Source organism: Oncorhynchus tshawytscha, linkage group LG14 (assembly GCF_018296145.1).
Source record: "Oncorhynchus tshawytscha isolate Ot180627B linkage group LG14, Otsh_v2.0, whole genome shotgun sequence".
NCBI lineage: Eukaryota > Metazoa > Chordata > Actinopteri > Salmoniformes > Salmonidae > Oncorhynchus > Oncorhynchus tshawytscha.
This window is the reverse complement of record NC_056442.1, coordinates 43,219,188-43,244,269: the sequence shown is the minus strand read 5'-3', so window position 1 is coordinate 43,244,269 and position 25,082 is coordinate 43,219,188. Positions and strand designations below refer to the sequence as shown.

General features: G+C 42.2%; 1 protein-coding gene across 1 annotated transcript; it reads right to left on the bottom strand.

Moving 5' to 3' along the window:
- Nucleotides 1-39: 39 nt before the first annotated feature.
- LOC112267247 (WD repeat and FYVE domain-containing protein 1) lies at nucleotides 40-24,037 on the bottom strand. Its single transcript, XM_024445489.2, has 12 exons — nucleotides 23,842-24,037; nucleotides 18,589-18,656; nucleotides 16,796-16,869; nucleotides 16,526-16,580; nucleotides 15,633-15,783; nucleotides 15,374-15,486; nucleotides 10,875-11,001; nucleotides 10,550-10,655; nucleotides 6,798-6,899; nucleotides 6,285-6,415; nucleotides 5,956-6,064; nucleotides 40-2,979 (listed from the first exon to the last, which is right to left on the bottom strand). The coding sequence occupies exons 1-12, from the start codon at nucleotides 23,976-23,978 to the stop codon at nucleotides 2,920-2,922; spliced, it is 1,233 nt and encodes a 410-aa protein (XP_024301257.2). The 5' UTR covers nucleotides 23,979-24,037; the 3' UTR covers nucleotides 40-2,919.
- Between the last annotated feature and the right edge of the window lie 1,045 nt (nucleotides 24,038-25,082).

The following is a 25,082-nucleotide window of genomic DNA, read 5'->3' as shown; positions in this document are numbered from 1 at the left end:
TATTGCAGATGGGGGAGGCATCCAACACAAGCGTTAGACTTAATAACATGTCTGAATGGATATCTTTATTATGCTTTTATTTATTTCCTCACCGTGACAGAACAGAGTGCCACAGGGAGACTAAAGTCAGTACAGTCAACATTATCAACAGGAGATTCTCTTTAAAAATACAATTATTAGAGATATACAACAACGTCGGAACAAGATTATTTTACAAGCAGTATGACATGATAAAATGACAAACAGCAACAAAGAGATTAACAGAGTAGTAGAGAATGTATACTGTAGAATTCAGAGGCTTGCTGGTGGGAGGAGCTATAGGATGAAGGGTTCAATGTAATGGCATAAATGGAACGGTATCAAACAAAGATATGGAAACCACGATACGACTCCGTTCCATTCATCCCTTGAACCTGTCCTATAGCTCCTCCCACTAGACCCCTCTGCTAGATATGGCTCCAGTTTGAGATCTTACTATTTTATACATGTGTGAAAACGTGGATAGAGTTTAGTCAAATTACATATAAGAACCAGTAAAAAGTATATAAATTCTTCATGGGATCGACCCCATAAAACGGACTTATTACAAACCAACATACCTAGAGAATTGTATTGATCACAATTGTGGTGGGAACAATCATTTGTGGAGGGAATCACAAATGTTAGCCTCTAAACGTAAGTGGCTCTCGATTACTCAAAGGAATCGATCTAGTTGGAATTCATCTATAGTTGGGAACAGAAATCACTGGGACTCCAGTTAACGGTCACAGATATTCTCTTACAGAGAGATTTCTTTCGATCGAACACAATTTTAAAAAAGCTGATCTTGAGCCTTGATTGTGCTGTAGCAAAAGTGTTTCCCAAGAACACTGCACATCCCTGATGACTGTACTTTACATTTAGCAGACGCTCTCACCCAGAGCAACTTACAGGAGCAATTAGGGTTATGTGCTTTGTTCACCTAGTCAAATCAGGGATTCGAACCAGCAACTTCCCGGTTACTGGCCCAACACTCTTAACCGCTAGGCTGCCTGCAGCTTCTGTGACCTCGCTATGTCCCTCTGAGACATTAGCATGTTCTGTGTGATATTAACTCCTCTCTGTGAAACATGCACACCCCTGTATCTCTGTGATGTCCACAATATGTATTTATGATGTCAACACCTCTCTGTGACATAAACATGTCTCCCAGAGATGTCATCACGTTTCTGACATAACATTGCAAGCACATCTGTGAAAGATTTCTCAGTGACATCAAAACATCATCCTGTCTGTGTGACCTCACCACCATCCTATACATGAAGTAAACATCAAGAAACAATCAAACACTTCGCTACAAATAGAAATATTATACAGTAGGTGATCAAAACTGGAATGGGACTACATACGTTACTCCAACGTCATGTTCAGTTTTACCTTAAGGCAAGCGTTAGTCTAACCTAGCATAAAATTAGCCAAATATATACCAGTTTAAAGACATTATGCAACTCAAGCCGTAACGAAGCAAATCACCCCCAAAATGTTTCCCCAAAATCACCCCCAAAAGTAACGCACATCTGCTCTCTAAACCACAATTAGTGCATTTAAGTGCAGTTGAGAACCTTACGGGGCTCTGGAAACAAAACAGAGCGGGAGAGTGACAGAGGAACTAGTAAATAGTGTTGAATGCTTAGTATTCATGGGTGAGTGTTGAGAGAAAAATGCAGCTATGCTACAGAGTAGTGTGTGTAAGAACAGTCGTGAGAGTTTTGAAGGTTCTAGAAGGCTTGGTCCATCCCGCTCTCTTAAGGCCTTAGAGGAAACACAAGCAGCTTCTAATTTTACCCACAATCCCACAGTGAGAGATTAAACAGCGTAAAACATCAGTGCATGGGAACTTTAGTGCTACATTGACTTTAATTCAGTACCATTTCAATACCTATGTGCCTGTAAAGAGAGCAAAAGTCAAATAAAAACCTCTTGTTCAAAAGCTTACACCGTTTTTCATTATACGCAAATTCATCTTAACTAATCGCAAAGGCAACAGAGTATGGGGTCTTGGTTATCAGGACTAGAAGTGATATCTGTACAGTTGTGTAAATTGATGAGATGTTTTAGGTGTCGGAGATGAAGTTGGACAAGGTCTGTGGGAGAACAGCTGTGGCTACAGCTCGGCCAGGGTTGCCATGGTGACGGCACATACAGCCATGCCCTCTAATGACTCTTCCATCTCCTCCTCCTGAGACAAACGAGTGAGTTTAAGGCCAACTAGTGAAGAGAAAGAAAGAGGGAAAGAACAACTAGCGAGGAAAGAGAAACTGACCTCATGATCAGTGAGGGATATAGAGCGATAAGCACACTGCATCTCATACTGTACACACTATGCATATGGGTATACAAAAGCTGTGTTGTCATGGTTAGCATTTGCAATATTTAAAATGTAGAAAGTTGAAGTAAGCAGCCAATAGGAGAGCCCTGTGTGTGTCTGTTGGGCAGGGCTTTGTGGATTATCGGGTCTAGCAGTCCAATGTTACAGTGCAAAAGGAATTAGAGCTGACCCACTATGTCAAAGAAACCAGACAGAGGTGGAACATACGTAAACACAAACACTGCTCCCTTCCATTCACACATTAGAACAGAACATTGTGCTTGGCACTCCGCTGAACGGGTACACACTGGAAGTTAGACCTGAGACACATTTGAGACTCAAATTCTCACGTACAAAACTGACACCAAATCAAGCAAAGGGTTACCAACACTAACCCCACCCACTTACACAACACACGCATTCGTATCTTCATCCAAACGACCAGTGGGAGATGAGTGAACAGAAGCAGCTGGACAGAAAAGGAGACAAAGATGAGGAGACAGAGGAGGTCCCAATGACAGAGACACCTGTCAGTAGAGTAGAGGACAGAGTTTGAGGGCCGATGGGGTTAATCAACGTGGGGAGAAGCCTGTTGCTATGCTGCAGCCAACCACTTGCGTCATGTCCCATATCTGTGGAAAGAAAGATCCAATCAGGGATTCGGTAAAGTCAGATGAATATGTAAAGATGAGTCATTCACATAGAAAGTAGACACTCATTGATGCACATCACAATGATCAAATGTAAACAACCAACACCTCAACATTTTTGGAGGCAGGTTATTGACATGTCAGTGCTACTGTAGCAAGCAAAATAGTGTAGAGGCGATTGCCAACTAACTGCAAACAATTTTATCTGACAAGGTAATATTCTTGGCTAACTTTGGGGCGAAACAATTCACTTACTTACTGTTAAATTAGCCACTGTAAATCTCTTTGCTAGCAAAGGCGATGCTGTCTCCAAAACTGCAAGGTCTCCAGTAATGTTAACTTTGATGTTCTAGAACAGGGGTGTCAAACTCAAATACCCAGTGGGCCAAAATGTAAAACCTGAACAAAGTCACGGGCCAACATTGAACAAATGAACCTTTTAATATGGACCCAAACAAGTTTTGCTTTAACATTGAATATGGAACAAGCATCGCTTATTACCATACAATATATAATTTAATAGTGGAGACATGCAAAATCGAATTTCAAATGAAAAAAACACATCAATGGCATTCATTTATTAAATAAATAAAATTTAAATAAAAATCGTATGCCTCTTTTCTATTTGCAGCCTTCTGATTTAAATACCAAAATACTGGCTAATAATTTTACAAATAAAATGATAATAAATCAATCAACCATTCAAGCCCATGCCTTGTAGCAAGAAAAAGTGCATAAAGAAAACGTTAATTATTGCACACTGGTCTAATCTGATGTGCCCAAGCCAGATACCTGGCATCTCTTCTTGGATGCTAGTTCATCAATGTCTGGGCTCAAGCTCTGAGCTGAAGAAATCCTCAGTATCGAGCGAAGATGTTCATCAGTCAGACGTCTCCTGTGAGTTGTTTTGGTCATCTTCATCGAGGAGAAAAGTTGCTCGCATAGATAAGTGCTGCCGAACATGGAGAGCATCTGAGCAGCTTGGGTGCGGAGCTGAGGCATTGTGTCAGGGATGAACCGTGGAAACTGTGCGGCGCCCACAGCATCATACTTTGACTTCAGCGTGTCGTTGCACTGGAGTTCAATCAGCTCCATTTGGATGTTGGTTGGTGCATTTTCCACATCAACTGCGAAGGGATTACTAAGCAGTTCAAACTTGCATTTCTGGGCATCGAAGTCGGCAAATCGCCGGCTAAACTCAGCGGCGAGAACACTGAGTTTTTCAGCAAACTGTGCGCATGGGAACACGGCGGTAGAGATCTGCGCTTTTATGGATTGGCAGCAGGGAAAATGGCAAGGGTTTCCTTGCTGCATCTGATTCTCCCACAGGCACAGTTTAGTTTTGAAGGCCCTCACTGCAGCGTACATGTCTGTGATGATGCGCCCCCGCCCCTGAAGCTGCAGGTTCAGCGCATCGAGATGGCTCGAGATGTCACAGAGAAAGGCCAGCTCACACAGGAACTTTTGCTCCCGGAGCTCTGCTGTATCCTTCCCTTTGGTTTCCAGGAATTGACATATTTCCTCACGCAGCTCGAAACATCTGTTCAGTACTTTTCCTCTGCTTAGCCATCTCACCTCTGTGTGATACGGCACGTCTGCGTATTCCGAACCACACTCCTCCAGAAAAGATTTAAACTGGCGGTGATTTAGACCTTTGGCTCTTATAAAGTTAACTACCTGTGTTACTGTGGTCATAACATGTTCCATCTTTAGGGCTTTGGCACACAGTGCTTCCTGATGTATGATGCTGTGGTAAACAGTAAGCTCACCTGCACAGTTCTCTTCCCGCATCTTCTCCCGAACCATGCCCACCAGTCCACTCTTTTTACCGCACATCGCTGGCGCACCATCTGTCGTTAATCCAACGAGTTTATCCCACGGCAGCTTTATTTCAGTTACACATTTGGAAACCTCCTCAAAGATTTCCTTTCCTGTGGTTGTGCCATGCATTGATTTGAATCCTAATAGCTCCTCCGTAACACACAGATTTGAGTCCACTCCACGGATGAAGACTGACAGCTGAGCAGTATCAGATGCGTCGCAGCTCTCATCCACAGCGAGGGAGAACGCAACAAAATCTTTTCCCTTTTCCATCAGCTGGTCATACAGATTGGTGGCAAGATCACATGTGCGATCAGCTACTGTGTTCCTGCTCAGGCTCACGTTTGAAAATGCTTGTTTTTTCTCTGGGCATACGAGGTCACAAACCTTCATCATGCACTTTTTCATGAACTCTCCCTCATTAAAGGGCCGGGCTGATTTTGCGATCTCTGCTGCCACTATATAACTAGCCTTTACAGCAGCCTCGCTTTGTGATGTGGCTTTTTAAACATATTCTGTTGTGAAACCAAACTTCTTTTCATCTCCTCTACTTTCTGGCTCCTTTGAGTCATGTCCAGGTCCTTGTATTTGTCATGGTGTTTCGTTTCATAGTGTCGTCTAATGTTGTACTCCTTACTTACAGCCACGTTGACTCCACAAACAAGACAAACAGGTTTGTCTTTTACATATGTAAACAGATATTCTGCCTCCCACTTGTCCAGAAAGCTCCTGTTTTCTGTCTTTCTTTCGCCATTTTTGGGAAGGGTTAGCTCGCTGACAGTTGTAGCGTCTATGTTGCTATGACTACTGTCACAGAGGAGAGAGCGTTTCTGGGTCCTGTCCTGATTGGCGCGCGAAAACAGCAGAGCATTATGGGATTCGTAGTATTAGTGGTGAATGCGCTGTATAATACCGGCGGGCCAGCTCTAGTAGTAATTTGGTATTGTCTCGCGGGCCAAATATAATTACCCCGCGGGCCAAATTTGGCCCACGGGCCAGAGTTTGACACCCATGTTCTAGAACGTTTCCGCTTTCCAAGCATATTAAAAAACATTTAGTAGTATTGAGTCTAAAACCCACTCATCAGGCACTGTATCTGACCGCTAGTTACTGATCAAGGCTGATAGTATGTCTGACCTTGACGACACGGTCGCTGCCACAGGTCACCATCAGGCCTCTGGAAGGGTCCATGTCCATAAAGGCTATGTTGTGCTTCCCCTCATGGAACGTTGCTAATGCAGTACGACTGGAAGATGAGACAAAGTGGTACGTGAGGAAATGAAGGGGTGGGATGAAGAAGACAAATGTAAATCTGAGTCACATTTTTATTATACTCCATTACAGTATTATTATAGTGACATTCCATTTAAGTCATTTAGCAGACAGTCTCTCTGGATAAGAGCGACTAAGATTGTTTTGAGATGTTATATCACAATTATGTTCTATTACTCATCGATCATACTCACTCCTCGTCCTTGACGGTGTCGTAGCAGGTGTCACACACGCGCACCTGGAACTCAAAGCCCATCACAGGGTATGTAGTGCTCTTGGAACTACACTTCCCACACACCGCTTTGCCACACTTCCTGCAGTGGTGCTAAAACAGGAAACACGAGGGTTCGCCAAGGGTCAAATAATAAAGACAGATCACTCATAGTTCCTGTATTTCTATGTGCCTATATCTATATTTCTACCACTACTATTACAATAGAGTCACAAGGATATTTGTATTACAGTAAGGCTACACCAGGGGCTGCCTGCCCTCTCACCTGCCGAAGCCCAATGGTCTTAGAGTCCCACATCAGCATTAGCCAAGGGTCAAAGAAAATTAACTGATCACTCCCTAGTTCCTATATTTCTACCATTACTATTATACAGTTACAATGTCATTCTTACAACAGTAATGGCTATGCCAGAGCCTTGTATTATATTCTCAATACAAGGCTCTGGACTATACCAGAGGCTGCCTGCCCTCTCACCTGCCTAAGCCCAATGGTCTTTGAGTCCCACATCTGTTTGACGTTCCAGAAAAAAGGCTGCTCACACTTCTGACATGAGTCACTGTCCAACCACTGAGGAGCCTGTAGAGTCAAGCAGGAAGATAAAGTTAGAGTAGAGGGGGAGTGATGTTACTTTGTAGCAATGTTCAACTTTCAACACCAAAGGGCAGTAGAGAGTTGGCGTCGCTCCTTAACAAGGAGATTGTGAGTTCAGAAGCATCTAAGGCAGGGGTGGGAAAACTACAACATGTGCCAAAAAGGTTACCCACCTCTGCTTTTTAAGGAAAAGGTGAAGTGAGGCATTGAGATGTATTCCTGGCTCCTGATTTACAGTGCATTCTGAAAGTTCAGACCCCTTGACTTTTTCCTGCATTTTTACGTTACAGCCTTATTCTAAAATGTAATTGTCCTGCCCCCCCCATCAATCGACACATAATACGCCATAATGACACAGCACATTTTTTTTTTTAAATTGAAAATAAAAACAGATACCTTATTTACATAAGGATTTAGACCCTTTGCTGTGAGACTCGAAATTGAGCTCAGGTGCATCCTGTTTCCATTGATAATCCTTGAGATGTTACTATAACTTGAAGTCCACCTGTGGTAAATTGAGTTGATTGGACATGATTTAGAAAGGGACATATTTGTCTATATAAGGTCTCACAGTTGACAGTGCATGTCAGAGCAAAAACCAAGCCATGAGGTCGAAGGAATTGTCCGTAGAGCTCCAAGACTGGATTGTGTTGAGACACAGATCTGGGGAAGGGTACCAAAAAAAATGATCCAGTACTGAAGTACCCCAAGAACAGTGGCCTCCATCTCTCTTAAATGAAAGACGTTTGGAAACACCAAGACTCTTCCTAGAGCTGGCCGCCCGGCCAAACTGAGCAATCGGGGGAGAAGGGCCTTGGTCAGGGAGGTGAACAAGAACCCGAAGGTCACTCCGAAAGAGCTCCAGAGTTCCTCTGGGGAGATGGGAAAACCTTCCAGAAGGAGAACCATCTCTGCAGCGTTCCACCAACCAGGCCTTTATGGTACTGGCCAGACGGAAGCTAATCCTCAGTAAAAGGCAAGACAGCCTACTTGGAGTTCAGACCATGAGAAACAAGATTCTCTGGTCTGATGAAACCAAGATTAAACTATTTGGCCTGAATGCCAAGCATCAGGTCTGGAGGAAACCTGGCACCATCCCTACAGAGAAATGTGGTGGTGGCAGCATCATGCTGTGAGGATGTTTTTCAGTGGCAGGGACTGGGAGACTAGCCAGGGTCAAGGGAAAGATGTACAGATCAAAGTACTGAGAGATCCTTGATGAAAACCTGCTCCAGAATGCTCAGGACCTTAGACTGGAGTAAAGGTTCACCTTCCAACAGGACAACGACCCAAAGCACAGCCTTGACAACGCAGGACAAGTCTCTGAATGTCCTTGAGTGGCCCCAGCCAGCGCCCGGACTTGAATCCGATCGAACATCTCCGGAGAGACCTGAAAATAGCTGTGCAGTGACATTGTTCATCCAACCTGACAGAGTTTGAGAGGATCTGCAGAGACGAATGGGATAAACTCCCCAAATACAGGTGTGCCAAGCTTGTAGCGCCATACCAATTTTTTTATTTTTTATTTCACCTTTATTTAACCAGGTAGGCTAGTTGAGAACAAGTTCTCATTTGCAACTGCGACCTGGCCAAGATAAAGCATAGCAGTGTGAACAGACAACACAGAGTTACACATGGAGTAAACAATTAACAAGTCAATAACACAGTAGAAAAAAAAGAGAGTCTATATACATTGTGTGCAAAAGGCATGAGGAGGTAGGCGAATAATTACAATTTTGCAGATTAACACTGGAGTGATAACTGATCAGATGGTCATGTACAGGTAAAGATATTGGTGTGCAAAAGAGCAGAAAAGTAAATAAATAAAAACAGTATGGGGATGAGGTAGGTAAAAATGGGTGGGCTATTTACCGATAGACTATGTACAGCTGCAGCGATCGGTTAGCTGCTCAGATAGCAGATGTTTGAAGTTGGTGAGGGAGATAAAAGTCTCCAACTTTAGCGATTTTGCAATTCGTTCCAGTCACAGGCAGCAGAGAACTGGAACGAAAGGCGGCCAAATGAGGTGTTGGCTTTAGGGATGATCAGTGAGATACACCTGCTGGAGCGCATGCTACGGATGGGTGTTGCCATCGTGACCAGTGAACTGAGATAAGGCGGAGCTTTACCTAGCATGGACTTGTAGATGACCTGGAGCCAGTGGGTCTGGCGACAAATATGTAGCGAGGGCCAGCCGACTAGAGCATACAAGTCGCAGTGGTGGGTGGTATAAGGTGCTTTAGTCACAAAACGGATGGCACTGTGATAAACTGCATCCAGTTTGCTGAGTAGAGTGTTGGAAGCAATTTTGTAGATGACATCGCCGAAGTCGAGGATCGGTAGGATAGTCAGTTTTACTAGGGTAAGTTTGGCGGCGTGAGTGAAGGAGGCTTTGTTGCGGAATAGAAAGCTGACTCTTGATTTGATTTTCGATTGGAGATGTTTGATATGAGTCTGGAAGGAGAGTTTACAGTCTAGCCAGACACCTAGGTACTTATAGATGTCCACATATTCAAGGTCGGAACCATCCAGGGTGGTGATGCTGGTCAGGCGTGCGGGTGCAGGCAGCGAACGGTTGAAAAGCATGCATTTGGTTTTACTAGCGTTTAAGAGCAGTTGGAGGCCACGGAAGGAGTGTTGTATGGCATTGAAGCTCGTTTGGAGGTTAGATAGCACAGTGTCCAAGGACGGGCCGGAAGTATATAGAATGGTGTCGTCTGCGTAGAGGTGGATCAGGGAATCGCCCGCAGCAAGAGCAACATCATTGATATATACAGAGAAAAGAGTCAGCCCGAGGATTGAACCCTGTGGCACCCCCATAGAGACTGCCAGAGGACCGGACAGCATGCCCTCCGATTTGACACTCTGAACTCTGTCTGCAAAGTAATTGGTGAACCAGGCAAGGTAGTCATCCGAAAAACCGAGGCTACTGAGTCTGCCGATAAGAATATGGTGATTGACAGAGTCGAAAGCCTTGGCAAGGTCGATCAAGACGGCTGCACAGTACTGTCTTTTATCGATGGCGGTTATGATATCGTTTAGTACCTTGAGCGTGGCTGAGGTGCACCCGTGACCGGCTCGGAAACCAGATTGCACAGCGGAGAAGGTACGGTGGGATTCGAGATAGTCAGTGACCTGTTTGTTGACTTGGCTTTCGAAGACCTTAGATAGGCAGGGCAGGATGGATATAGGTCTGTAACAGTTTGGGTCCAGGGTGTCTCCCCCTTTGAAGAGGGGGATGACTGCGGCAGCTTTCCAATCCTTGGGGATCTCAGACGATATGAAAGAGAGGTTGAACAGGCTGGTAATAAGGGTTGCGACAATGGCGGCGGATAGTTTCAGAAATAGAGGGTCCAGATTGTCAAAATTAGACTCAAGGCTGTCGTCACCAAAGGTGCTTCAACAAAGTACTGAGTAAAGAGCCTGAATACTTACGTAAAAGTGATATGAGTTTTGTATTTAGAATCAATTTGCAAACATTTCTAAAAACCTGTTTTTCCCTTTGTCATTATGGAGTATTGTGTTTAAATTGATAAGTGGAAAAAAACTTCAATCAATTTTAGAATAAGGCTGTAACTTTACAAAATGTTGAAAAAGTCAAGGGGTCTGAATACTTCCGAATGCACTGTACCTACCTCTTCTCTGGGAGTGTCCATGTTCCACACTGTGACGCCACCATCTGCAGAACAGGACACCAGCTGTCTGGTCAGCTGCAGGTATCGCACCGCCTGCACTCGTTCACTGGGGGGGTAGAAAATAGAGTGATCTTCCAAAGAATTCCAGATGTAAATTGGTCTGATAGTTACGCCATCTGAGGAGCTCACAGATGGTAAAACATCAAAATAAAACATTAGGAAGTGAACAGCTCCCTGCGACAACTGGTACTGACCTACAGAGCCCTGCTACTGATAAGCATATGCACTGGCTGACACACACACATACACACTCCCTCCCTCTTACTGGTGTCCCTGGAGCAGTAGTGTTCGTCCCTTGCGGCCCCCGATATCCCACATGATGACACTGTGGTCAGACGCTCCTGAGAACAAAAGCCTCTGAACAGGATCCCACCACAGAGCTCCAATACTACCTGGGGGGGTGAGAAGGAGAGAGAGACCAGGAAGTTATGACAACAGACGGGTGGTTGGTAGTGTGACCGCTTGGTATGGTAACTGCTTGGCATCCAACCGCAAGACACTACAGAGGGTAGTGCGTACAGCCCAGTACATCACTGAGCTTCCTGCCATCCAGGCCCTCTACACCAGGTGGTGTCTGATGAAAACCCGAAAAATGTTCTAAAATGCCAACCACCCAAGTCATAAGACTGAGCTCTCTGCTATCGCACAGAAAAGCTGTACCAATGCACCAAGTGAGGAACCAACAGGACCCTTAACAGTTTCTAACCCAATGGCATAAGATTGCTAAAAAGTTAACCAATTGCTCCTATCTGCATGGACCCTTTTTGCACTTTTTTGGTGCAAAAATGGATAATCAACAAGGGGCTATGCATTCTATGGAAAATTATGAATGATGTGGAAGGTGCATCATTTTGGGTTCCCGCGTGGAGCATCGGTCTAAAGCACTCCATCTCAATGCAAGAGGCATCACTACAGTCCCTGGTTCGAATCCAGGCTGTGTCACATCCGGCCGTGATTGGTGGTCCCATAGGGCGATGCACAATTGGCCCAGCATCGTCCGGGTTTGGCAGGGGTAGGCCGTCATGGTAAATAAGAATTTATAATTTATGTTAACTGACTTGCCTAGTTAAATAAAGGTTAAATAAATAAATAAACATTTTACCACATCTGCCACTAGAAATGTGTTCAACATCCACTAAGTAGCTAGCAAGTTTAGTACAGTAGCTAGTTGCCTTGGTGACCAAACAAACATAGTTGCATGTTTCGCTAACCAAACCATCAGCCCTACTGCTAGTATGAAAATCAAATTCAACAACAGCAATAAATGTTCAGTTCGACTTTTGCTTTCTAAAGCAGCTCAAACATAGAACATGTGCATTATAGTGAAATAATGCACGCTCCAAGAATGCCCTTCAAGCCAATCAGAAATGAGTTTTCAACAATGCCATGGTATAATGTTTATTATAAACCAAGTAGTTTGGCTCCTGGATGCTGAAAGCAGTGGTATATCAGACTGTATACCATGGGTATGACAAAACATATTTTTTTACTGTTCTAATTACTTTGGTAATAATAATAATAATAATAATAATAGCAGCAGCAATAAGGCACCTCTGGGGATTGTTGGCCAATACACTACCACAGCTAAGGGCTGTACCCAGGCACTCAGTGTTGTGCATAAGAACAACCCTTAGCCGTGGTATATTGACCATATATAACAGCCCTTCGTACCCCTTTGCTTAATTATCTATCCTGTTGCCTAGTTACTTTATCCTTACCTATATGTACATATCTACATCAATTACCTCATACCCCTGCATATCAAATCAGTACAGGTACCCAGTCACATACAGTGCATTCAGAAAGTACTCAGACCCTTGACTTGTTCCACATTTTGTTACATTACAGCTTTATTCTAAAATGGATGAAATAGTTTCCCCCCTCATCAATCTACACACAATACCCCATAATGACAAAGCAAAAACATGTTTACTTTTTGTTGTTGCAAATTTTTTTTTTTTAAATGAAATATGACATTTACATAAGTATGCAGACCCTTGACTCAGTACTTTGTTGAAGCACCTTTGGCAGTGATTACAGCGTTGAGTCTTCTTGGGTATGACTCCACATGCAAGATACACCTGTATTTGGGGAGTTTCTCCCATTCCTCTCTGCAGATCCTCTCAAGCACTGTCAGGTTGGATGGGGCGTGCCATTGCACAGCTATTTTCAGGTCTCTCCAGAGATTTTCGATCGGGCTCACCTTTGCCCCAGTCTGAGGTCCTGAGAAGGTTTTCATCAAGAATCTCTGTACTTTGCTCCCTTCATCTTTCCCTTGATCCTGTCTCCGAGTCCCTTCCTCTGAAAAACACCACCATGCTTCATGTGACAAGTTTCCTGTCATGTGCCTTTTACTGAAGAGTGGCTTCCATCTGGCCACTCTACCATAAAGGTGGAGTGCAGCAAAGACGTTTGTCCTTCTGGAAGGTTCTCCCATTGCCACAGAGGAACTATGGAGCGCTGTCAGAGTGATCATCGGATTCTTGGTTAGCTCTCTGACCAAGGACCTTCTCACCCGATTGCTCAGTTTGGCCGGGCGGTCAGCTCTCGGAAGAGTCTTTGTGGTTCCAAACTTCTTCCATTTAAGAGTGATGGAGGCCACAGTGTTCTTGGGGTCCTTCAATACTATACATTTTTTGGTATCCTTCCCCAGATCTGTGCCTCGACACAATCCTGTCTTGGAGCTCTACAGACAATTCCTTCGACCTCATGGCTTAGTTTTTACTCTGACATGCACTGTCAACTGTGAGACAGTGTGCCTTTCCAAATCATGTCCAATCAATTCAATTTACCACAGGTGGACTCCAATCAAGTTGTAGAAACATCAAGGATGATAAATGGAAACAGGATGCACCTGAGCTCCATTTCGAGTCTCATAAGGTCTGTTTTTTAATTTTTTTAAATACGTTTGCAAAACATTCCTAAAAACCTGTTTTCACTTTGACAATACCCCATAATGACAGGGAAAATGTTATTTAATCCATTTTAGAATAAGGCTGTAACAAAATGTGGAAAAGGGGAAGGGATCTGAAAACTTTCTGAATTAGCATTTGACAAATAAAATTTGATTGACTTTAGAAGATTGGGGTGAGTCAAAGGGAAATGAGAGCCAGTTGCATCATCGCACTTGATGGTTTTTGCGACTGCACTTGAAAAAAACTTTAAAAGTTCTTGAAATGTTCCATATTGACTGACCTTCAAGTCTTAAAAGGAATGTACTGTCATGTACTGGCCCTCTTCCGTGAAGCATGGAGAAGGAGGTGTGATGGTGCTTTGCTGGTGACACGGTCTGTAATTTAGAATTCAAGGCACACTAAACCAGCATCGCTACCACAGCATTCTGCAGCGGTACACCATCCCATCTGGTTTGCGCTTAGTGGGACCAACATTTGTTTTTCAACAAGACAATGACCCACACCTCCAGGCTATGTAAGGGCTATTTGACCAAGAAGGAGAGTGATTGAGTGCTGCATCAAATGACCTGGCCTCCACAATCACCCGACCTCAACCCAATTGAGATGGTTTGGGTGAGTTGGACCACAGAGTGAAAGAAAAGCAGCCAACAACTTCTCAGCAAATGTTGGAAAAGCATTCCAGGCGAGGCTGGTTGAGAGAATGCCAAGAGTGTGTAAAAAATGTCAAGGCAAAGGGTGGCTACGTTGAAGAATCTCAAATCTATTTTGATTTGTTTAACACTTTTTTGATTACTACATGTTATTTCATAGTTTTGATGTCTTCACTATTATTCTACAATGTAGAAAATAGTAAAAATAAAGAAAAACCCTTGAATGAGCAGGTGTGTCCAAACCTGACTGGTACACACACACAATTTTCTTAATGAAACATAATGTGCAATCACACACAATATATACACTGCTCAAAACACTAAAATAACACATCCTAGATCTGAATGAATGAAATATTCTTATTAATTACTTTTTTCTTTACATAGTTGAATGTGCTGACAACAAAATCACACAAAAATTATCAATGGAAATCAAATTTATCAACCCATGGAGGTCTGGATTTGGAGTCACACTAAAAATTAAAGTGGAAAACCACACTACAGGCTGATCCAACTCTGATGTAATGTCCTTAAAACAAGTCAAAATGAGGCTCAGTAGTGTGTGTGGCCTCCACGTGCCTGTATGACCTCCCTACAATGCCTGGGCATGCTTCTGAGGAGGTGGCGGATGGTCTCCTGAGGGATCTCCTCCCAGACCTGGACTAAAGCATCCGCCAACTCCTGGACAGTCTGTGGTGCAACTTTGCGTTGGTGGATGGAGCGAGACATGATGTCCCAGATGTGCTATGATGTGATTTTCTGGAGAAAAAAAATGCTCATTTTGTTTGTCATAGTTGAAGTGTACCCATGATGAAAATTACAGGCCTCTCATCTTTTTAAGTGGGAGAACTTGCACAATTGGTGGCTGACTAAATACTTTTTTGCAAAACTGTTACCCCACTGCATGACAATACAGTATAGCGCCATACAATCTGCCAGCAACATTTCCTCTTTTTAAATGATTGCCAGTTAAAGATGGCATCCGAGCAATTTATAGCATCCGTTTCCATATTGTCCATAGGCTGTCCGTGTGTCCCTGTGTGTGTCACAGGAGGCTGCTGAGTGGCAAACGGCTCATAATAATGTCTGGAATGGAGCAAATGGCATCAAACGCATGTATTTTATACCATTCCACTCATTATAACAAGCCCATCCTCCCCAATTAAGGTGCCACAAACCTCCTGTGGTGTGTGCATTACCTTCGTGGCCCTTCAGTGTGGTGATGGTGGAGTAGGTCTGTCTCTCCAGTTTCAGCAGGGTGATCTGTCCTGAGTAGTCCCCTACAAAGGCATGCTGGGTGTCGTTGTCATACCTAGACACAGAGTCAAGGAAGATACACAGGAAGAGCACATAGGACAGATAGGAAGTTACCTTTGACCAAAGAAGTCCTTCTTAGGAATATGAACATTAACAATAAACTGACCCCTGTCTAGCTCTCACGCAAACAGAGAAGGATACTGTAGACAGGAGGCCCAGGAGCCGAAGTAGTGGCGCCCCAGCATACTGCCGCTCTGGGTGCACATCCAGCTCACACTCTTGTCGTGTCCGGTGCTCACCACCCACTCGCTCTCCAGAGAAAACACCATGTCTGACACACGGTTCTGATGGGCTGGACACACACAGCCACAATGGGTTAAATACACACAAATGTTGAATTCATTCTCCACTCAACTTTCTCTTTCTGCAAAAGGTTTTAGCGAGTAGAAAGACTATAGATCACTTAATGGAGATATTCTGTTCTGGGCCCATTTTCACTGCTGGATGAGAACTGCTACAAACTTCCAGAGACATGTTTTTTGGCATTTAATGCTTTAAAAAAAAAACTCAAGTTTCCCTAAGCAGGGATTTTCCAGTGATGAGAGAATGGTCCAGACTACATGGCTAGGCTGTTAGTCACAGAGACCATATATTCTCTGAGCCTGGGGTAAGGTGACTGTAATAACAAATTAATAGTCAGACAATATGAGGTGGTGGTGGATCATCATCAAGTTGGGATTGCTTGAACAATAATTACTTATCCTCTTTCACTGTGGGTCTGGATCTGTGAGTGTGTGCATGCATGTGTTCTAAGCAGCAATGACGTCGGTCTCTATTTCCTGTTCGGACATTTCCCCAGAGGCATGCTGGGTAGGGACCAGATGATTTCTCATGGGACTGGGCAGTGCTTCAGAACACAGCTCAGTAGACACACATACACACACTAATGTACACTAAAGAGCCATTATCACTGATATATACTGTTACACAAGACTCCATTACTGAACACTAGAGATCATATCATGTCTACGTCACCAAAGCTTCTTAGTTTTCATTGACTTTGTAAAGACAGTAAACCCCCACCAAGATCTCACCAGGATAGGTCTTCACATGGTTCATCTTGTTGAAATCTTCAGACAGAAGGAATTCCTGTTAGCACCACCAAACAATAGTAAAAATCAGTTACCCGTCCCACTCTTATTCCATGTAACTTCATACTTGTAGCTTGTTTCTCATTCAAAGCAGGGAAATATTTGAAAACGGGGTCAGTGTGAACCAGATTGGAATGTTATGGGTCCACTCAAAACACAGAGACTGGGGTTTACACATGAGGTCATCTTAAAGGCTTCATTCATCTCACTCACCACAATGGCTCCGTTGTCCTGCCCAATGAAGATGCGCCTGCTGTCGTGATGGTATGACATACAGGAGCATGGCGCTAGTACAGAGATGAAAAATATGTCTTGAAAAAACAATTGTGTATGGCCAATGTTTTGATTCGATAGTATACGCTTCGGCTACAGAGGCTTGCGAAAGTATTCACCCCCTTGGCATTTTTCCTATTTTGTTGCCATGGAACCTGGAAATTAAATATATTTTTGGGGGGGCCTGTATAATTTGATTTACACAACATCCCTACCACTTTGAAGATGCAAAATATGTTTTATTGTGAAACAAACAAGAAGACAAAACAACTTAAAACTTGAGCATGCATAACTATTCACCCCCCAAAAAAATGTCAATACTTTGTAGAGCCACCTTTTGCAGCAATTACAGCTGTAAGTCTCTTGGGGTATGTCTCTATAAGCTTGGCACATCTAGCCACTGGGATTTTTGCCCATTCTTAAAGACAAAACTGCTCCAGCTCCTTCAAGTTGGGTGGGTTCCGCTGGTGTACAAGCAATCTTTAAGTCATACCACAGATTCTCAATTGGATTGAGGTCTAGGCTTTGACTCGGCCATTCCATGACATTTAAATGTTTCCCCTTAAACCACTCAATTGTTGCTTTAGCAGTATGCTTAGGGTCATTGTCTTGCTGGAAGGTGAACCTCCGTCCCAGTCTCAAATCTCTGGAAGACTGAAACAGGTTTCTCTGAAGAATTTCGCGTATTTAGCGCCATCCATCATTCCTTCAATTCTGACCAGTTTCCCAGTCCCTGCCGATGAAAAACATCCCCACGGCATGATGCTGCCACCACCATGCTTCACTATGGGGATGGTATTTTCGGGGTGATGAGAGGTGTTGGGTTTGCACCAGACATAGAGTTTTCCTTGATGGCCAAAAAGCTCCATTTTAGTCTCATCTGACCAGAGTACCTTCTTCCATAAGTTTGGGTAGTCTCCCACATGCCTTTTGGCAAACACCAAATGTGTTTGCTCCTTTTTTCCTTTAAACAATGGCTTTTTTTCTGGCCACTCTTCCGTAAAGCCCAGCTCTGTGGAGTGTATGGCTTAAAGTGGTCCTATGGACAGATACCCCAATCTCCACTATGGAGCTTTTCAGCCCCTTCAGGGTTATCTTTTGTGTCTTCGTTGCCTCTCTGATTAATGCCATCCTTGCCTGGTCTGTGGTGGGCGGCCCTCTCTTGGCAGGTTTGTTGTGGTGCCATATTCTTTCCATTTTTTAATAATGGATTTAATGGTGCTCTGTGGGATGTTCAAAGTTTCTAATATTTTTTTAGAACCCAACTCTGATCTGTACTTCTCCACAATTTTGTTCCTGACCTGTTTGGAGAGCTCCTTGGTCTTCATGATGCCCCTTGGTGTTGTAGACTCTGGGGCCTTTCAGAACAGGTGTATAGATACAGAGATCATGTGACACTTAGATTACACACAGGTGGACTTTCTTTAACTAAACTTATTTAGGGGCTTCATAGCAAAGGGGGTGAATACATATGCACACAACACTTTTCGTTTTTTAATTTTTTTAAAACAAGTAATTTTTTCCCCAATTCACTTCAACAATTTGGACTATTTTGTGTATGTTCATTACATGAAATCCAAATAAAAATCTATTCAAATTACAGATAGTAATGCAACAAAAATAGGAAAAACGGCAATGGGGATGAATACTTTTGCAGGGCACTGTATTTTTTAGCATCTAACGTTAGTGGATGTTTCAGCTGAGGCCTACTTCTAATCGCTTGTGGTACTTACAGGAGACCGTGTGGTAGATGCTGGGCCAGTACTGTCCACTGTCTCTCTTCAGCCATACCCGGATAGTTCTGGACATAGGACACAGGAAATGTCATATTCAAACTTCAAGTGCCCCTCTTGGCACTGCTCCTGAAGGTGCAGCATGATAGTCTCAAATGTGAATAGGGATTATAGTACTAGAACTTGGGCTACTTGGGAGAAAAATGTCTGTAAGACTGTCAGCTCCTCTATTGCAATATAATACCGTTTTAGAACACCATGAAATTCTCAAGCCACAAGATCATTGTGAGACAAAAGGAGAGTACAGTGCCATTACGACAGTCCAGTCACAAGATATATATATAAAAAAAGAACTTCTCATACTACTGGATTCTCCCTTCCTCAAAAATGTTCCTTTTCTAGTCAACTATGAGAAGCTTATCCTACTGGGGACAAGGAAGGGTATCGCTCCAGAGATTTAAATTCTCTCTATACTTTGCTCAGGATATTGCTCCTCAATGTACAATTGACCAAGCATGACCGACACATTAATTTGCCCTGATCTACACCTGCCTGGTGCCCTAAAGTTGACCAGAAGCAGTTTGCCTCCTGTTTTAGAGAAAATTAAACTGCAATTGGGATTGCAGTAACAATTGTCAATTGATTCACATAAGGCATACCCCTAAGATAATGTCTCAAATAATGGTGACCATTGGGTATTAGGTAGTGTTTTTATGCTAGTTTGCTGTACCTGCACCAACACTTTAGTATTTTTCCTTCATAGCTTGCTCTCCATCTTTTTAAATAGGCAGCCAATTTGTTTTCAGGACTTTTATTCCCATAGCTGATTAAAACTCATTCTCTCATGGCTCTCTCGTCCCTCTGCAGCAGACATACGGTGAGCAATATGTTTGGAACATCGAATCGAAATACATATAGAATTGTGAGAATCGCAATACGTACCGTAACCCATGTATCGTGATTAGAGGTCGACCGATTAGGATTTTTCAACGCCGATACCGATTATTGGGGGACCAAAAAAGCCGATACTTATATTTATTTTTAATAATAACAATTTCAACAACACTGAATGAACACTTATTTTAACTTAATATAATACATCAATAAAATCAATTTAGCCTCAAATAAATAATGAAACATGTTCAATTTGGTTTAAATAATGCAAAAACAAAGTGTTGGATAAGAAAGTAAGTGTAATATGTGCCATGTAAGAAAGCTAACGTTTCAGTTCCTTGCTCAGAACATATGAAAGCTGGTGGTTCCTTTTAACATGAGTCTTCAATATTCCCAGGTAAGAAGTTTAAGGTTGTAGTTATTGTAGGACTATTTCTCTCTATACCATTTGTATTTCATTAAAGACTTAGTTATAACATAATAACACACAGAAATATGAGCCTTAGGTCATTAATATGGTTGAATCCGGAAACTACCATCTCGAAAACAAGACGTTTATTCTTTCAGTGAAATACGGAACTGTTCCGTATTTTATCTAACGGTGGCATCCATAAGTTTAAATATTCCTATTACATTTAAACATTCCTATTACAAATACATCTTCAATGTTAAGTCAAAATTACATAAAATTCTGGCAAATTAGGCTGCCCAAACTGTTGCATATACACTGAATCTGCGTGCAATGAACGCAAGAGAAGTGACACAACTTCACCTGGTTAATATCGCCTGCTAACCTGGATTTCTTTTAGCTAAATATGCAGGTTTGAAAATATACACTTCTGTGTATTGATTTTAAGAAAAGGCATTGATGTATATGGTTAGGTACACATTGGAACACCTACAGTCCTTTTTCACGAATATGCACTGCATCGATTATATGCAACGCAGGACACGCTAGATAAACTAGTAATATCATCAACCATGTGTAGTTAACTAGTGATTATGATTGATTGTTTTTTATAAGATAAGTTTAATGCTAGCTAGCAACTTACGTTGGACTAGTTAACTGTAAGGTTGCAAGATTGAATCCCCGAGCTGACAAGGTAAAAATCTGTCGTTCTGCCCCTGAACAAGGCAGTTAACCCACCGTTCCTAGGCCGTCATTGAAAATAAGAATGTGTTCTTAACTGACTTGCCTAGTTAAAAAGATTAAATAAAAGGTGTAAAAAATAAATAATTTTAAAAAAATTAAAAATGTAACGGCCAAATCGGTGTCCAAAAATACAGATTTCCGATTGTTATGAAACTTGAAATCGGCCCTAATTAATCGGCCATTACGATTAATCAGTCGACCTCTAATCATGATAATATTGTATCATGAGGTCCCTGGCAAATCCCAGTCCTAGTATGTAGCGAAGGTAACAGGTAGCCAAATATATACCAACTAGCACACAAATCAACAATATCCTGATGTCAGTGCCAGGATTGTGCAGCTAGCTAGCTAGCTAGCGTTAAACACATTGTTATGCCCTGAGGATATGCATTCTAAACCTATTAACTAGCTAACTTGCCAAATCAATAAAATAAATATTTGCTATTGCTAATACCTACAAAAGCAGTAAACTGTTTAAGCAGTTGCCTCTATGAGCGAAGTTGATTCGTCACACAATGAGCCATTGTTTAGTGTACATATAAATCATTGGTTTACAGGTTATTTAGGCAGAGGACAGTTAGCTGTTTGGTTAGTTTGATGATAACCTTGTCACGAAACGTGGCAATGTCTTCAAATTATGTAGACAACGTCACGCACATTTACAAATCCTAAATGTCCCTAGTCTGTAACGAATGTAGAATACAATTCTATTTAAACTTACTCTTTTGACTGTCTGTGGTGTTGGTCCCTCAGTTGGTATTTTGAGACAAAATATTTTTAAACAGACTTCAAAACACAGGTCGAAGTGTTTGGTAATCAAGATGTATTTTGCTCATGACTGAAGGCACACACACAAGACAGAGGTATACGCATGTGAACCATGCATACTAACCCAAGTCTTGCACATAGAATTAGGAATTAGAATACCAAAAATGGACATGAACCTTCATATGATGGTCCAAAGGTCAGCCATATTGCTCAGGGAGTTGGTCATGGTTTGACAGTGCTGTGATAACTTTCAGTGTTTTACACTAACTTAAGAATTGATCTTCACTATATGTGTGTTAGCTAGCTAACCAGTCAATTTTAGAGGAATGATTGTATTCAAACAATGCAGTTAATCCACAGTCATACAATGGCTCAAATCAGATGATGATAGACAAGTTGGACTGATATTGTATCAATCATATAATATCACTAAAAGCTTTCCAAGAAAAATACATCTAAGACATTTATGGTCTGTTTACATTTATTTGAGAGGCCATTTATACAGAAAATGTATATAAAATACAATACCGGTCAAAAGTTTCAGAACATCTACTAATTTAAGGGTTTTTCTTTATTTTTACTATTATTCTACATTGTAGAATATTATTATATTGTAGAATAATATTATTCTATATTGTAGAATAATATTGAAGACATCAAAACTATGAAATAACACATATGGAATCATGTAGTAATTCAAAATTCAAAATTTATTTTATATTTGAGATTCTTCAAATAGCCACCCTTTTCCTTGACAGTTTTGCACACTCTTGGCATTCTCTCAACAAGCTTCATGAATTAATTTCAAGTAACAGGTGTGCCTTGTTAAAAGTTCATTTGTGGAATTTCTTTCCTTCTTAATGCGTTTGAGCCAGTCAGTTGTGACAAGGTAGAGACGGCATACAGAAAGAAGATAGCCCTATTTGGTAAAATACCAAGTCCATATTATCGCAAGAACAGCTCAAATAAGCAAAGAGAAACCACAGTCCATCATTACTCTAAGACATGAAGGTCAGTTAATCCGGAACACTTCAAAAACTTTGAGAGTTTCTTCAAGTGCAGTTGCAAAAACCATCAAGAGCTATGATGAAACTCATGCTCAGGCTCTCATGATAACCGCCACAGGAAAGGATGAACCAGGGTTACCTCTGCTGCAGAGGACAAGTTACCAGCCTCAAAAATTGCAGCCCAAATAAATGCTTCAGAGTTCAAGTAACAGACATCTCAACATCAACTGTTCAGAGGAGACTGCGAGAATCAGGCCTTCGTGGACAAATTGCTTCAAAGAAATCACTATAAAAAGGACACCAATAAGAAGAAGAGACTTGCTTGGGCCAAGAAACACAAGCAATGGGCATTAGACCGGTGGAAATTTTGTCCTTTGGTCTGGAGTCCAAATTGGAGATTTTTGGTTCCAACCGCCTTGTCTTTATGAGACGCATAGTAGGTGAAAGGATGATCTCCGCATGTGTATTTCCCACATTTTAGGGTTTATGACAAAGCTAACACAGAACAATGAGCCAGATATTTCACTGGACGTATAAATGTGAAGCATCCTGTTGGCGTTTCCACTCACTACCAAATATGGTGATGAGAGGAAGCCCAGTGACTGGCAGTGGGAGAAGATAGAACAAGATGGATTTTCCCCGACATCCAATGAATCATTTCATCTCCAAACAGTGGACTGCGTTTTGTAGACTTTTGCCAAAGTTTCTAAAAAATTGCGTTAGGGAACGCATACTCTGTTAAGTGCGCGTTCCCTAACGGAAATATGAAAATAAAGGCTAAAACGCGCCATTAGGATCTCACTAGCTCCTGCTTGGCCCTGCCTACCTCCTTGCTTGTTCTGTCCACTATGATTAATTTGCTCCCATTGGAAAGACAAGCTCTGGGTTAGTTATAAAAATCTTTGTAGCTAGCCCCTCTAGTTTAATAGGATATCTATTGTCTTGCAGGTGTTTACATGGTTTTGCGCACGTACCAGGTGATATACATTTAAACTTCAATACCGGTGTTCTAAAAAGTCGACTAAATATTTTCCTGTAGATATTTTGTCTAAAGTTTGGAAAATTTGAAGGATCAACATCAGACAATAGGCTGAGTAAGTTATATTTGAACTGTATTCAACATTCCGGCTTGTAGAGGAGGACACTGTCATGATGTTCCAGACGGTGAATTTAGAATAACACCGTCTGGTCCCCATGCCAAATTGTGTTATTGACTGTACGTTTGTTTGTGTGTAACTCTGTGTTTTCTTTGTCGCACTGCTTTGCTTTATTTTGGTTGTAAATGAGAACTTGTTCTCAACTGGCCTACCTGGTTCAATTAAATAAAGGTGGAAAAAAATAACAGTAAGCTAGCTAGCTAACGTTACCGTTATCTGGCTAAGAGCTAGATAATGGTCTGGAAAACAGCTAATGGGGCGTCAGACAACCTACCTGTCCTCGCTAACCGTGATCACTCCGTCCTCTTTCGGTATCAAAACTGCAGCATTGACCGCGTCCGAGTGTCCTTCGATTTTATTTAGAAGAACTGGTCTTGAGCTTTGAGGCCTCGAATGAATCTCTGCCGCCATGGCTATGTTGTCTTTTTCTCCCAACTGGACAATCAGATGACGGCTAAGGAAGTTCAGTAGGATTACCATAATGTCTAGACTAGCAGCGCACTACTTTGTTTCTTCTTCAAACTATAATATTATGGCGGCCCGTAAACAAACGTTAGCGGTGCACAGCGCTTCCTACTGCATTGGGGCGTGTAGTCAATCACAGTTTACAGACTAAATGAATATAAAGAAAATTAACATTGAGAGAAACTAAAACCTCCTATTTAATCCTGTACTACTAAGACAAAAAATAGCCCTTCTATCAAAACCTCCCCATCCCTGTCCAACCTCAATAACCCAACACATCAATCTTTCCCTCTCTTCCACATCTTTTTTTTATTGTACCTTTATTTAACTAGGCAAGTCAGATAAGAACAAATTTGTATTTACAATGACAGCCTACCCCGGCCAAACCCTTACCCAGACGACAGTGGGCCAATTGTGCACCACCCTATGGGTCTCTCAATCAAGGCCGGTTGTGATACAGCCTGGAAGCAAGTGCTTGATAGGAAGCCCAATAGCCATCATCACTGTTACATCCTCAGAAAGCATGAGCTCCTGAGTTGGGAAAATCTTGTGCAATACACCGACGCATGTCTTGTATTCAAGATCCTAAATGGCCTGGCTCCCCCTCCACTCAGTATTTTTGTTAAACAGAAAACCCAAACATATGGCAGCAGATCCACAAGGTCTGCCATGAGAGGTGACTGTATAGTTCCCTTAAGGAAAAGCACCTTTAGTAAATCCGCTTTCTCTGTGAGAGCTTCCCATGTCTGGAATACACTGCCATCAGACACACATAACTGCACTACCTATCACACTTTCACAAAATGTATGAATACATGGCTAAAGGTCAAACAGATTTGTGATCATGATCCCTAGCTGTGTATTGCTGCTTTCCATGTCTGTAGCTGGTGAGGTGTGGAAACACTTTGTTGCTTTTCTGAATGTTGTCTTGCTGCTTTTTGTCCTATGTTGCTCTGTCTGTATGCTATGTCTTGCTTGTCCTATGTTGCTCTGTCTGTATGCTATGTCTTGCTTGTCCTATGTTGCTCTGCGTGTGCTCACTGCTCAATA